The sequence below is a fragment of the Marmota marmota genome, unplaced genomic scaffold, assembly GCF_001458135.2.
Source record: "Marmota marmota marmota unplaced genomic scaffold, marMar, whole genome shotgun sequence".
NCBI lineage: Eukaryota > Metazoa > Chordata > Mammalia > Rodentia > Sciuridae > Marmota > Marmota marmota.
Window position 1 is genome coordinate 5,843,140 of NW_025999895.1, and position 15,581 is coordinate 5,858,720.

The 15,581-nt window shown below is 41.9% G+C and overlaps 1 protein-coding gene across 2 annotated transcripts in view; it reads right to left on the reverse strand.

The window, feature by feature from the left end:
• The window catches only part of Nup85 (nucleoporin 85), a 29,840-nt gene extending 17,923 nt beyond the window's left edge, over window positions 1–11,917 (reverse strand). For both annotated transcript variants that reach the window (XM_048797887.1, XM_015504206.2), the window contains exons 1-5: window positions 11,774–11,917; window positions 8,359–8,452; window positions 6,601–6,763; window positions 2,452–2,522; window positions 185–228 (exon numbers count right to left, since the gene is read on the reverse strand). In XM_048797887.1, the coding sequence (XP_048653844.1) occupies window positions 185–228; window positions 2,452–2,522; window positions 6,601–6,763; window positions 8,359–8,452; window positions 11,774–11,806 (405 nt within the window). In that variant the 5' untranslated portion in view covers window positions 11,807–11,917. The remainder of the gene's footprint in view (window positions 1–184; window positions 229–2,451; window positions 2,523–6,600; window positions 6,764–8,358; window positions 8,453–11,773) is intronic.
• Between the last annotated feature and the right edge of the window lie 3,664 nt (window positions 11,918–15,581).

Sequence of the window (15,581 nt, forward strand, 5' to 3'; positions counted from 1 at the left end):
ATCCTTGTGTTCCAATGTGCTAGACCTTGAAGGATGTCTAGCAGGATCTCTGTCGCCCCAAATGGCTGCCCGTAGACCTGGAAAGAAAGGGTTCCACCCTAACAGTGACTGTAGAGCTATCCTAAGTGGGTCCTGAGGACACAAATAGATAGTAGTGCCAATACGATAGGCAGCTCCCCCTTACCTGGCTGCTGAACTGGTGACCACTGGCTGGATCCTTTGCAGCAACTAACAAAACACAAAACATTTTAAACAAGCTATGGAAGTGAAATGTTATGCTATGGAAATGTTATTCCCATTGTTCTAACTTCATATGTCAGTTCTATAGCATGTGCCTTTGTTTCTCTTAATGACCATCATTTTCTAGATATTTTTTGATACTAAAAATTGAACCCAGGGGTACTTTACCACCGAGCTACATCCCTACCCCTTGTTTATTTTTTATTTTGAGAGAGGGTTTCACTAATTCCTGAGGGCCTCACTAAAGTGCTGAGATTGCCCAGAATTATAGGCATGTGCCACTGTGTTCAGTTCTACATGTTTTTTGATGTCTCATATCCCTTTGTTGTACTTCAATGCCTCTCAAACAAAACTACTCAGGCTATAAACAGCACTTTCAACTATAATGCAGCCATCTTAAAGGCTTCTGATTCCAGTTGTGGTGGCATGCACTATAGACAGAGTACTTGCCTAGCACGTACCAGGCCCTGGGTGCCATCCCTAGCACTACAAAAAAAAAAAAAAAATCCTCTGTGTTACGATTTGGATGTGAGGTGTCCCCCAGAAGCTTACATGTGAAACAATGCAAGAAAGTTCAAGAAAAAAATATTTGGGGGGCTGGGGATGTGGCTCAAGTGGTAGCGCGTTCACCTAGCATGTGTGAGGCACTGGGTTCGATTCTTAGCACCACATAAAAACAAAATAAAGATATTGTGTTCACCTAAAAAACTAAAAAATAAATATTAATAAAAATAATAATTGGGTTACAAGAGTCTTAACCCAATCAGTGAATTAATCACCCAATGGGATTGAGTGGTTAGGAAGGCAAGTAGGGTGTGGCTGGACGAGATGGGGCATTCGGGATGTGTTTTGGGGGTATATATTTGTATCTGGCAGGTGGAGATCTCTCTTTGCTTTCTGATGAGCATGAGAGCTGCTTCCCTCCACCATACTATTCCACCATGTTGTTCTGCCTCACCTCAAGCCCTGAGGAATAAAGCCGGCTATCAGTGAACTGAGACCTCTGAAACCATGAGCCCTCAAGTAAACTTTTCCTCCTTTACAATTGCCCTGGTTGGGTCTTTCAGTTACAGCAGCGAAAAAGCTGACTAAAACACCCTGAAAAAGACTTTGTGTTATATAAAACTGAAGACTCATCCAATTGGGTGTGGTGTCACATGCCTAAAATCCTAGCATCTTGGGAGTCTGAGGCAGGAGGATTGCATGTTTCAGGTTAGCATCAGAAATTTAGCAAGACTCTGTCTCAAAATAAAAAATAAAATGCAGGTACAGTTACAATATAACTCAAGAGTTTTATAGTAGTTTCCCCTTCTTAAAGCATTTGAAATATTACTATCTGTCTAGTTCCATTCCATAAGACAGAGGTTCTTGATATCAAATTTCTCCTTGAATATTACCATAAAAATTGTGTTACCTACTTGTGTGACATTATGGTTTTTTCCAAGGAAAAATAAATAAAACTTTAAACAATTAAAATTTTTAAAAGGCCTGGGGATGTTGCTCAGTGGTTAGGTGCCCCTGGGAAAACAAACACTGATCCTGGTACCAATGAATCATGTAACTCTCATGGTTATGGTGACTTTAAATAAACAAGGTCAGAGAACTGGGAATGTAATTTTCAGAGAGGCTTAATTTTGTTTATAGCCTGCCACCTTCAGTAAGTAATTCACTGTCAATGTTATAATTTGAAAAACATACTTTAGATTATTATCAAAAATTTAGGGATTAGCCGGGCCTGGTGGAGCAAGCCAGTAATCCTGGTGGCTGGGAGGCTTAGGCAGCAGGATCATGAGTTCAAAGCCAACTTCAGCAATGGCGAGGTGCTAAGCAACCAGTGAGACCCTATCTCTAAATAAAATACAAAATAGGGCTGCGGATGTGGCTCAGTAGTTGAGTGCCCCTGAGTTCAATCTGCAGTACCCAAAAAAAAAAAAAAAAAAAAATTAGGGATTGTGGTCTGGGGTTGTGGCTCAGCAGTAAAGTGCTTGCCTAGCACGTGTGAGGCACTAGGTTCGATTCTCAGCACCACATAAAAATAAATAAATAAAATAAAGGTATTATGCCCAACTACAACTAAAAAAATTTTTTTTTAAATTAGGAATTGTGTAAAATTGGAAAGAATTTGAAAATACGTCAGACTTTACTGTTTAGTATTTGTAGCCAAATAGATACCATGAATACGACCACACACATACACAACAAAATTCTTACTTGCAAATTGGTGCATTTCCTCCATACAGGCTCTTATTACTGATCGATAGTTTTTACTCACTCGAACCAATCTACAAAAAAATGAAATGACATATACAAGATGAGCTTGGAACATCTCATGATATCAGAAAGGGAACACTCAAATCACAAAGGAATTTGCTGAAAAAAAAAAAGTGGGGGGCATCAGCCAACCTGAAAGAGATTCACATGCTCCAAAGCTGGAACAATATGAATGACAAAATAAATAATTATGATAGAGGGGCTGGGGTTGTGGCTCAGTAGCAGAGCATTTGCCTAGCATGTGTGAGGCACTGGGTTCAATTCTCAGCACCACATATAAATAAATAAAGGTCTATTGACAACTAAAAAATATTTTTAAAATATTAATTATTAGGGTCTGGGGCTCAGTGGCAGAGCGCTTGGCCTTGCATGTGTGAGGCACAGGGTTCAATCCTCAGGAACCCATAAAAATAAACAAAATAAAGACACTGTGTCCATGTATAACTAAAGAAAACAAATTTTTTAAAATAATAATTATTATTGTTATATAATCAGGATAAAACAAACATGAGGTTACACTAATGTTTATCATTGCAGATGATTTTAGGTGTTTTTGTTTTTGTACTGGGGATTAAACACAGGGGTGCTTTACCACTGACCCTCATCCTCAGCCCTTTTTATATTTTATTTTTAGACAAAGTCACACTAAGTTTCTTAAGGCCTCCTTAAATTACTGAGGCTATCCTGGAACAATTGCAAATCCTCCTGCCTCAGCCTCCCAAGTCTCTGAGATTACAGGAGGCACAATTGCACCTGGATATATTACTGCAGATGAGACACACTGATGGACACAAAAATTAGTGGGTGAAAAATATGAGGAGAAATAGGGGCTGGGGATGTGGCTCAAGCGGTAGCGCGCTCGCCTGGCATGCTTGCAGCCCAGGTTCGATCCTCAGCACCATATACAAAAACAAAGATGTTGTGTCTGCCGAAAACTAAAAAATAAATATTGAAAAATTCTCTCTCTCTCTCTCTTTAAAAAAAAAAAAAAGAAAGAAAAATATGAGGAGAAATAGGATTTATACAGTCTCAAACTTTCGCCCCTAATACACACACACACACACACACACACACACACATATTAGCAGCAAGGGAAAAATGGAACTTGACAGCAGAGAAGCCCAACAGAAACCACATAATCAAGGTCAGCATCCTCAGTAATGAAACATCAGTATCATGAACCTGTGTGTAAAGACATATCTCCACTTCTGTGTTCTTCTTGGTAACAAATGCTATACATGCTTTGTCAATTAGGAGAAAACATCTGACAAAGCCAAACAGTCATCAATATTCTTCAAAAGTATGAAGGTCAAGAAAGAGACTAAGAAAAACACACACAAACTCACGGGCAAAATTATAATCTGTTATATTTTTAGTTGTAGAGGGACACATTACCTTTATTTTATTTATTTATTTTTATGTGGTGCTGAGGATTGAACCTAGTGCTTCACACATGCTAGGTAAGTGCTCCACGGCCAAGCCAGAATCCCAGCCCTCAAAATAAAAATTTTTTAAAAAGCTGGGGAGCCAGGCATGGTAGTGCATGTATGTAATCCCAGCAGCTCAGGAGGCTAAGACAGGAGGATTGAGAGTTCAAAGCCATCCTCAGCAACAGCGAGGAACTAAGCAACTCAGTGACACCCTGTCTCTAATCAAATACAAAATTGGGCTGTGGGGGCTGGGGTTGTAGCTCAATGGTAGAGTGCTCTCCTAGCACCAGTGAAGCACTGGGTTCAATCTTCAGTGCCACATAAAAGCGGGGGGTGGAGAGCTGGGTACAGTGACACATGCCTATAATGTCAGTGAATCAGGAGGCTAATGCAGGCCTCAACAACTTAACAAGACCCTGTCTTAAGATTTAAAAAAGTTTTAAGGGGCTGGGGATGTGGCTCAAGAGGTAGCGCGCTCGCCTGGCATGCGTGCAGCCCGGGTTCGATCCTCAGCACCACATACAAACAAAGATGTCGTGTCCGCCGATAACTAAAAAATAAAAAAAATATATTAAAAAAAAAAAAAAAAGTTTTAAAAAGGACTAGGGATGCACTGCAGTGGTAAAACACTCTAGGGTTCAATCCCCAATGCCTCCGAGAAATAATAATAAAGAATAAGACTTGGGGCTGGGATTGTGGCTCAGTGGTAGAGCGCTCACCTAGCACGAGTGAAGCCCTGGATTTGATCCTCAGCACCACATAAAAATAAATAAATAAAATAAAGATATTGTGTCCAACTACAACTGAAAAATAAATATTTTTTAAACTTTTTAGTTTGATTCCATCACATTTATTGATTCTCTTTATTTTATTATTATTATTTTTTTTTTTGTGTGTGTGTGTGTGTGTGTGTGAGAGAGAGAGAGAGAGAGAGAGAGAGAGAGAGAGAGAGAATTTTAATATTTATTTTTTAGTTTTCGGCAGACACAACATGTTTATTTGTACGTGATGCTGAGGATCGAACCCAGGCCGCACGCACGCCAGGCGAGTGTGCTACCACTTGAGCCACATCCCCAGCCCTGAAAAATAAATATTAAAAAAAAAAAAAAAAGAAGAAGAAGAAGAAGAAGAAGATTTTAAAAGAGCTGTGTATGTAACTCAGTGTTAGAGCACTAGCCTAGCATGTGTGAGGTCCTAGGTGCAATCACCAGTACCATCCACATACAAAACAAAAATAGTACCTGTATTCTGCAAATGGTCTATACAGAGTAAAATAATTTCCCAATTATCTTCCCAATCCTCACTATTGCCCATTTTATAGTAAAGAGTATAAAGACTCAGGGGGCTGGGGATGGAGCTTGGTGGTACAGTGCTTGCTTAGCATACATAAGGCACTAGGTTTCATCTCCACCACAGAAGGAAGGAAGGAAAAAGAAAGGAAAAGAAGAAAGGCAGACAAACAGACTCAGTAAAGGCTCAGACAAGACTAATTTACCTAGCCAAACAACAAGGTAATGGGCAAGCCCCTGTGGACAAAACTAACTTCTCACAATTAGAACATTCACATATATATTCGTTCATTGAACATACTATACAAAACACCAATTGTACTGACACACTGGAGATGAAGGAACAGATAATCCACAGAAGTTAAGACAAGGTTCCCTGCCATCAAGGACTTACAGGACTTTTAATATTTTTTCCTAGAAATAGTAACAGATTTCTCTGAGTCATCATATTCCATATTACAGCCTCTTAAACCAGTGATATTTTCCCCTGCCACACATACACACAATTGATAAGGGTATTGCCCAGAATGACTCATTTTTGAAAAGCTTAGCTAGGAAGTAAGATACAAAAAATGCCCGTGCCCTAAGAATATGACCAGACATAATAAAAATCTAACATAGAAGTTCTCAAACTCCAGTGTGCTTAAGAATCACCTGGAGATTTTCAGAAACAACCCCAAAGATTTTCATTTTGATGATCTGAGGTGGGACCCAGAATTTGCAGTTAACAAGTTAACACCCTGATATTGAGAGAGTTAAGCCTTGAAACATGTTAAAAAATTCTTAATCTTGGAAAACAATAGTTTTCTTGTCTCAAATGTTAAGAAAAGTCTCAAAAGTAAAGACTAAACAAAGCAGGCGTGATGGTACATACCTACAATTCCAGCAACACTAGGAAGGCTGAGGCAGGACCATCACAAGGTCAGTCTGGCAAACTTAGTGAGACTGTCTCAATATAAAAATGTCTGGGGACAGAGCTCAGTGGTAGAGTATTACTTGCCTAGCACGTGTAAGGCCCTTGGTTTGACCCCCAGTAATGAAAAAAAAAAAAAAAAACCCTGCCATTTGGATAACAAATCTTAAAACAACAGGACCTCATTCAATAATTCTCAAGGGCTGATTTGGCCCAACTGCCTTCTTTGGAGGGTAAATGAAGTGGGAATACAAACAGCAAAAGCATAGCAACTCAGAGTCAACCAACAGCAAATGAACATTTCCTGTGAGACCTGTATTCTAGTGTATGGGGAGGCCATACACCAAAACCAGAAGTCACTCCTTTCTTAAGGCATCCCTTTCATCACTCAAAAGGATAAGAATGCATTTCATATGGCTTTTCACAATAAAGCTATAAACTTCAGCAGCCTACTTACTGAGCTTTTCTGGACTTTCCAGTCAATTCTTCTTCAATTCTCTGGAGACCCACAAAGATTCCATGGGATTCATTAAAGAGTTTTCTCAAAATTTGAGAGTAAACATCTACATCTTTCCGGATGATATAGATAAAGGGACAGTTTGGGGCTGTCTCTGATTTTTCTGGGGAAAAAAAAAAAAAAAAACAGGAAAAAACATTAACATCATTACCACCTCCAAAAGAGAATCCATCCTAAAAATTTGAATTGAGTATTTAATTATAAATTAGCTTCTGTGCTACTGATTTCATTTATAAAAACTAAAGTGTGGGCTGGGGATGTGGCTCAAGCGGTAGTGCACTCGCCTGGCATGCATGCGGCCTGGGTTCAATCCTCAGCACCACATACAAACAAAGATATTGTGTCCGCCGAAAACTAAAAAATAAATATTAAAAAATTCTCTCTCTTGGGGCTGGGGATGTGGCTCAAGTGGTAGCGTGCTCGCCTGGCATGCGTGCAGTCCGGGTTCGATCCTCAGCACCACATACAAACAAAGATGTTGTGTCCGCCGAGAACTAAAAAATAAATATTAAAAAATGAAAAAAAAAAAATTCTCTCTCTCTCTCTCTGTCTCTCTCTCTCGGGGTGTAGCTCAGTATTAGAATACTCACCTAGCATGTGTGGCTGTGGTTTTAATCTCCAACATTGCAAAACAACCAATGAAGCAAAATAAATAAAGTAATATAGATTACCATTTATAAATCATTCAGATATACAATCATACAAAGGGCTGTAGATATAGCTCAGTGGTAGAGCACTTGTCTACCATGTGTAAGGCCCTAGATTCAATTCCAGTACCATATAAGACAGACTGGGGATGTAGCTCAATGGTAGAGCGCTTGCCTAGCAAGTGTAAGGGCCTGGGTTCGATTCCCAACATCACCGAAAAAAAAAGTGTAGCAGGAAAAAAAGATCAGGGGCTGGAGTTGTGGCACGTGGTAGAGCACTTGCCTGGCATGTGCGAGGCCCTGGGTTTGATCCTCAGCACTTCACATAAATAAATAAATTAAATAAAAGATCCATTTACAACTAAAAAAAATAATAATAATTTTAAAAAGATCCATGACCGGTCACTGACAGAAATTAGGAAAACCAAGCCAAGGATAAGCCATCTGCACCTCTTCTGCTGTGGATATAAACCACCATTTCTACAAAACCATCATTCAATTCACACTGTGAATGCAAAAGTGATGGCCACAGGACCTAAGTTTCACAACAAGGGGACTTATATTTGCAAGGCCTTGGGTTTGACCCCCAGCACAAGATAGGAAAGAAAGGAAACGGAAAGGAAAAGGGGAAAAGAACAGTTGAGGTTTTAAAACATCAAGGAAATCCTTTCTGAGCTGGTGCACACTTGTAAGCCTATAATCTAAGCCTGTGACTAAGGAGGCTCAGGCAGGGTGAGTTCAAAGCCAGACTCAGTGAATTAGCTAAGTCATAAGCAACTCAGACCCTCTCTCTGAATAAAATCAAAACAGGGCTGGGGATGTGGTAAAGCGCCCTGGGTTCAATCCCCAGTCCAAAAACAAACCAACTTTCCCATAAAACAAGGAGACTTTTTTTTCCCTTGGACTTAACATCTTCCAGGTCTCATAAATCAATTAGTTTTAAAATGAAAATGGTGCAAAATAAGCACAATCGTTTCATGTCTCTGCTAGTCAAACATGAAAGAAAAACAACCAAATATGCCAAGAAAATCTAGTAGGAAAAAATGACTACCTTTTTTGTTGAAGGAGGTTTCGCACACCAACATCTCCCCAGGACCCCAGTCAAAACACATTTGCTTCTTCTTGGAATTCATACCTGGAATCAACTAGAGAAAAATAAGAGTAGAAAATGTTACTCCTACTGAAGGCTTTGCTTTTCAATTGATTTTTAAGTACAATCCTAGAAATCAGTGGTTATGAAAATTATGAAGTGTTAATCCACATGCCCAGCTTCAGGGACCACTGAGTCCCCGAACCTTGCTGGGCACCTCAACCCTGCCTGCCAAGCTATACACCAACTTGGTTTCTCCCCCCTGCCCCCCCCTACTGGAGTCAGTCATGCTCATGTAAGCTATTTCACCTACTCTTTTTAATTTGAGACAGGGTTTCAAGAAATTGCCCAGACTGGTCTCAAATCTGCCATCCTCCTGCCTCAGCCACTTCAGCAACTGGGAATACAGGCCTGCATCACTGTGTCCAGTTCACCCTCATCAACTCTTACTCTGTAATTAGCAATCTATGGTTTGGAAAAAGGAGTTCAAAAAATAAAAGGTCAGAAGCTGTGGCAAATGCCTATAATCTTAAGTACTCAGGAGGCTGAGGTAGAAGAATGGAAAGTCAAAGGCCCTGGGCAACTTAGTGAGACCCTGTGTCAAATCATTTAAAAATGAAGGGTTTTGTTTGTTTTTGGTGGGGGGTGGGGGGAGTACTAGGGATTTAACCCAGAGCCTTGCACTTGCTAGGCAAGCCCTTAACCAGTGAGCTACATCCTCAGCCCTCAAATAAAATTTTTTGAAAGGTTAGGTGGGGCTTGGGGGTATAGCTCAGTAGTAAAGCACTTGCCTATCATGTTTAAGGCCCTGGTTTCTTTCAATCCCCAATAGCACAAAAATGATAAAAATGAAAAATAAGTAAATAACTGAACTGTTACTTAAAAAAAAGAAAGAAAGAAAGAAAGAAACTTCCAATCCTATAGCTTCTGTGCCATCTCTGTAATGGTGATTTCCCCCCCCCAGGCCAATCCCTTTGAGTGTCAGCTTCACACACGCAACTGCCTAATCCAAAAATTAATCTATAGAGCTATATCTATAACCAAAAGCGAAAAAGTAAATCTTTAAAAATTGTTTTTTAGTCATAGATGAACACAATGCCTTTATTTTACTTATTTTTATGTGGTATTCAAGATGAAACCCAGTGCCTCACACATGCTAAGCAAATGCTCTACCACTGAGCTACAACCCCAGCCCCAAAAGTAAACATATATAAGATGGGGGTCTTGCTGTTGCCCAGGTAGGTCTTGAACTCCTGGACTCAAGCAATTCTTCCATCTCAGCCTCTCCAACAGCTGGGACCACAGGTGTGTGCCACCATGCCCAGAATAAAAAAAAAAAAAGGATCCCGTGATGTCCATCCTTAGCCCAGAACCTTTTTCCGTACTCACAAATGAACAGTCTTCCCACTTATTAGAAATAATCTGTGCTTCTTCTCTTTCCCTCAGCACCAAAATCCAATCCACCAATGACTCCAGTTCTAACCACTTACCACCTCTATCTGTATAACCCTGTATAACCCAAGCTCTCATGAACTCTCCTCTGAACACTGCATCTCTGTCAGCATCCAAATGACTCTCTTACATGGTTATTATCTGTCCTGTAAGTAGACAAAAGCTCACAGGATCAGGGGACTCTAGGATTCTCATTCACTGCCTAAAAGAGACTGGTACAGATGGCATACCATAAATATTTTTGACAATGAATTTTGACTGCCAATAGTCTAGTCTTGATACAAGTATATTCAGTTCTTAGGAAGTTCTAATGCAGCCAAACAAAGCAAGAAGAGGCTGGGAGCAGTCGTGCACACCTATAATCCCAATTTAGGAGGCTGAGGCAAGAGGATCATAAGTTGGAGGCCAGCCTCAGTAACCCAGTGAGACCATCAGTGACCTGGAAAGATCTGTCTCAAAATAAAAATGTGGGAGCTGGGATTGTGGCTCAGCAGTAAAATGCTCATCTAGCTCATGTGAAACCCTGGTTTCGATCCTCAGCACTACATAAAATAAATAAATAAAACAAAATAAAGGTATTGTGTCCAACTACTTCTAAAAAATAAATATTTTTTTAAAATGTGGGGGCTGGAGATACAGTTCAGTTGGTAGAGTGCTTGCCTGGCATGCACAAGGCCTGGGTTCAATCTCCAGTACCATAAATAAATAAATGAATAAAAATGTGGCTCAGTGGTAAAGCACCCACGGGTTTTACCAGACTCAGTGGTTTAAAAAAAAAAAAAAGACTTCACAATATACACAAAAATGAACTAAAGCCTTTTGGGGGTGGGGGGAATCTAGCTTAGTGATAGAATGCCTGCTTGTATGCACAAAGTCCTGGGTTCAATTCTCCAGCACCAAAACAGAAATTAACAAATAATTAGATCATAGACACAATGTAGAACAGTATCTGTAAAACTTAAAGGCCAGGCACAGGGGCACCCTCCTGTAATTCCACCTACTTGGGAAGCTGAGGCAGAATTTTAATTATGAGGCATGTTTGGACAACTTAGTGAAATCCTTGTCTCAAAAGAGCCAGGCAAGGTCACAAGCACCTGTGATCCCAGCAGCTCGGGAGGCTGAGGCCGGAGGATCACAAATTCAAAGCCAGCCTCAGCAACTTTGCCATGCCCTAAGCAACTTAGCAGACCCTGTCTCAAAATAAAATACAAAAAGAGATGTGACTCAGAAGTTTAGCGCCCCTGCGTTCACTCCCCAGTACCAAAAAAATAAAATAAAATAGAACTTTTGAAAAGCTACAGTGAGCAGATATTTGACCTAGTCAAGGAGGTTAAGATAGGCTGCTGGAGCTTCCATTTGAAAAATGAGCAGCAAATAAAGCAGGGAAGAAACTAGCATTGCAGGAGTCGGAAATGGAAGGCATCTCCTACCTAAAGCTCAGGAATTTCTTTATTACAGATCATACACACTTGACATACTCTCTTGAGAGTTCAAGCGGAACTGAATAAAAACAGTCTTGCAAGAGAATAAATACGTTTCATAACCGTAGAACCCGCACAGCACCATAGGTGAAAGGCAAGTTCACGGCGCTGTGATGTGGAGCCTAGTTTGGCTGGAAAGTTTAAAGCCCCGGGTCCTCTGCTTGATCTGAGCTCGCTGGAATGCCCTCAGGATACCAAGAAAATAGGTCGGAAAGATAAGGGAACAAGAGGCCTCCAGACCGAGGCTTGTAAGTATACCAAGGCGCCCAAAGGCAGTGACCACTACCACCCGACCCTCTCCCTAATCAACGCAGGCCGCCTCCGCTCAGGACACTTGAGTCCAGGAGGCGGGCTGCGCCCGGCGGGGAGGTAGGCCAGCCTCAAGTGACAACGCAGACGCAGTCCTCGTGCCGAGCAAGCGAGCCCGTTCCGGGCGCTCTTACAGTGACTGTCGGCTCGCCGTCCAGCTCCTCCATGGTGCCACCTGGACCTCGCGGAGCCGCCAGCGCTGCCCGTTCCAGACTCCCGCTCAGAGCCGCCTGCGAGAGAGGACCCCGCCCGGGCGCCCCCTGCGACGCCTGCAGGCCGGGCGCGCCGGCGCTGCAGAGGCCTTTCGTCTCAGCCACGACCCGCTCCTTAGCGGCTTTCTAGGCGTCTTTCCTTCCCGGTCGCGACAGCTCGCCAAGGAAAAACGGCGCCAGAGACCGCCAGTCCTCGCCGGAACGTTCTCGGCGGGTCAGGCGGCGCCGCGGACAGCCCCGCGCCGAGCAGCGGAAGGCCCCGGGGGCGGCGGGGCGCGCGTGGGTTAGCGCAGCCCGGCGGAGTCTCGGCTGCAGGTGTCCGCGGCTGCCTGGGTTCGCTGGGTCCTGGTCTGGGGCGTTAATCTCGTCGAAGCCGCTTCTTCAAACTCCGATCATGTAGCGGGGTTTGTGTTCAAAGGCAGCCGCCGCCACTCCCGCCTCAAAACGCAGGACGCACGCGGCCCAAATCGAGGCAGCTGGGCTTGCTGAATTAAACACCAAGACTGGTGTGGTTCCCTCTCCGTGGAGAAGCAGGCAAAGCTTGAAGTCGGGGAACCCTGGCGAATTGCGCAAAATTCGAAAGTTCTCAAAAACTTCAAGGAGTTAAATTTCTGTTTTTTGAATATGTAACACATCAAGCAAGAATAGTTCTGATTCTAAACTTCCAAACGACCCAACTTTAGTTAATTAGTGATTTAAAAGTAATTCTTAAGAAACAATACCAGAAAATGAAACAGCTTTTATTTCAGAACAAAATTTGGCCCCTGAAAACAAGACAAATGTATCCATGTTTTACCTGTGGGAACGTTTCCTTTCCCTGAGATTTTTCCAAATTACCTATAGAAATTGGCTAAAAGGAAATTAGTCAGAATGGATTAGTAAAATCCTGTCATTCTATAAAGAATTTGTTCATGTAGCTGGGCACAGTGGCTCTCACCTGTTAATTCCAACAATTTGGGAGGTTGAGACAGAAGGATCACCAGTTTGAGGCCAGCCTCAACAATTTAGCAAGAAACTTTCAAGGTGAAAAATAAAAAGGGCTGGGATGTAACTTGGTGGTTCAATCCCCAGTACCAAAAATTATAAATAAAAAATTCGTCCTTTTAAAACATAAATATGCCCGGCGTGTAGCACTCACCTGTAATTCCAGAGCCTTGAAAATGACGGTTTGCCTTTGCTGAGGCAGGAGGATCCCAAGTTCAAAGCCAATAAGACCCTGTCTCTAAATTTGAAAAAAAAAAAAAAAGGGCTGGAGGTGTGGCTCAGTGATTGAGGGCCCCTGAATTCAATCCCCGGAATGCCCCCGCCCTCCCCCCCAAAAAAAGTCCAAAGGCACGCCTGTAATCCCAGTGGCTGGGGAGGCAAGAGGATATTGAGTTCAAAGCCAACCTCAGCAAAAGGGCTGAGTCAGGACGATCTTGAGTTCAATGTCAACCTCAGCAACTTAGGCCCTAAGCAACCCAGGGAGACCCTGAATCTAAATAAAATATATATGAAAGGGCTGGGGATGTTGCTCAGTGGTTAGGCATCTCTAGGTTCAATCCCCTGTATCCCCCGCCCCCAGAAAAAATTAATTTTCTCTTCCCTTTCCTCCACCAGTGACTCCTTTCCCCCTCCTTCCCCCCACCCCTGGAATGGTTGGTTTAACTCTTAGATTGTATCTAATTTGGGAGAGTCTTCATTTATGCAAGCAATATAAACTCTTAGTAACACAAAAAAGAGAAAAATATTTCTGGAACCAAATAAAAATTACTTATAACAATACCTATTGCACAAGAGTCAAACCCAAAAATCACTTTTAAGTCATTCCAAGCTTAGAACCTGTCTCAGATAAAACCACATTAACTGTGCAAAATGTAGCTTGTGTAAAGTGCTAAGTAGATGTATTTTAATAAATCCTAATAAAAATAATGCTTCCTAATTCGCAGAAAAATAAATATATAACCATTTCAAGAGATAATTTAAACCAGATGTGGTAATGCAGGCCTGTAACCTCAGCTTTTTGTAAGACTGAGACAGGAGGATCTCAAGTTCAAGGCTAGCCTGGGCAACTCAGGCCTTAAGCAATTTATTGAGACCCTGTCTCAAAATAAAAATTAGGGGCTGTGGTTGTAGCCCAGTGGTAGAGTGCTTGTCTAACATGTGTGAGGCACTGGGTTCAGCCCTCAAAATAAATAAATAAATAAATGTATGTGTCCATCTATAACTAGATAAAAATCTTAGTTTTGGGGGGATATAGTTCAGTTGTAAAGCACTCTGGGTTAAATCTCCAGTACAAAAAATAAATAAATAATTTAAATAGAAAAGGGGGGGGGAAACCTGATAATATATATAGATTACAGGCATGTACCACTGAACCTAGCCACAGCCCTTTTTATATTTTATTTACAGACAGGTTCAAAATTGCTTAGGGCCTCACTAAATTGCTGAGACTAACCTCAAACTTGGGATCCTCCTGCCTCAGCCTCCCAAACTGCTGGGAATATAGGTATGTGCCACCATGCCTGGCTCCTTTTTCTTTTATTTTGGGACAGAGATTTCAGTAAATTGCTAGGCTGGCCTTGAACTTACTATCCTCCTGCCTCAATTCTGAGTAGTGGGAATTTCAGGCATGTAATATCACACCCAGATATTTCTGTTTATTTATGAAACAAACCACTTTGAGTCACTTAGCTCATTCCCACTGCCCTGCTAGAATTCAGTAATGAACAGAAAAGTAGGATTGGAACATTAATAGAATAAGAATAACTTGAAATTGTCATACTGCCGTCTATGACCCACGCAGACAGCTAACTAAAGGTTGCTGGAGGGAAATTCCCAAGGCATCAGAATAAAACACAGACACACAATTTACCTTTAAATCAAGCCCCAAGACAGCTCCTCTGGCTTCAGCCACAAGCTCCCCAAACGGGAGAGCAAGGAAACACACCAGAGGCTGGTGAGAGAGAGTGAGCACATTTCTGAGTGGACTTTTATTGGGGGGACTCTAGATTCTTTAGGAATTTCCATCCAATGAAGGTCATGGGGGCCAGGGTTACAAGGACAGGTGAGGTAACTCGATCTCTGAGGATGAGGGAAGGCATGCCCATGCACAAAGACAATTTGTGTTTTCTGGTCCCTAAAGATCAGGGCTACTGTCTGGGTTACCTGGGCAACCAGATCACAGAGTGACTGACCAATCAGAAGGGGAGACAAACGCTGGTCATGTACTCAGTGGGCCTCCCACATCATACTAATGGAAAGGCTATATAACTGAAAGATATTTTGAAACCCTTACTTAGGCATTTTTGGTATTCTCATGAAGAGTACTAAAATTTACTACTACAGCCAGGTGTAGTGAAATCCCAGCGATTCAGGATGCTAAGGCAGAAGGATCACAAGTTGGAGGCCAGATTCAGCAACTTAGCAAGACCCTGCCTCAAAATAAAAATTAGCCAGGTGCCATGGCGCATGCCTGTATAACCAGCAGCTTGAGAGGCTGAGGCAGTAGGATTGCAAGTTCAAAGCCAGCCTCAGCAACAGTAAGACACTAAGCAACTCAGTGAGATGCTATCTCTAAATAAAATACAAAATAGAGCTGGAGATGTGGCTCAGTGGCCAAGTGCCCCTGAGTTCAATCCCTGGTATCCCCTAAAAAATAATTTTAAAAGACTGGGGGTGCAACTCAGTGGTAAACTACCCCTGGGTTCAAACCCCAGTACCAAAAAAAAAAAAAAAAAAAAAAAAAATT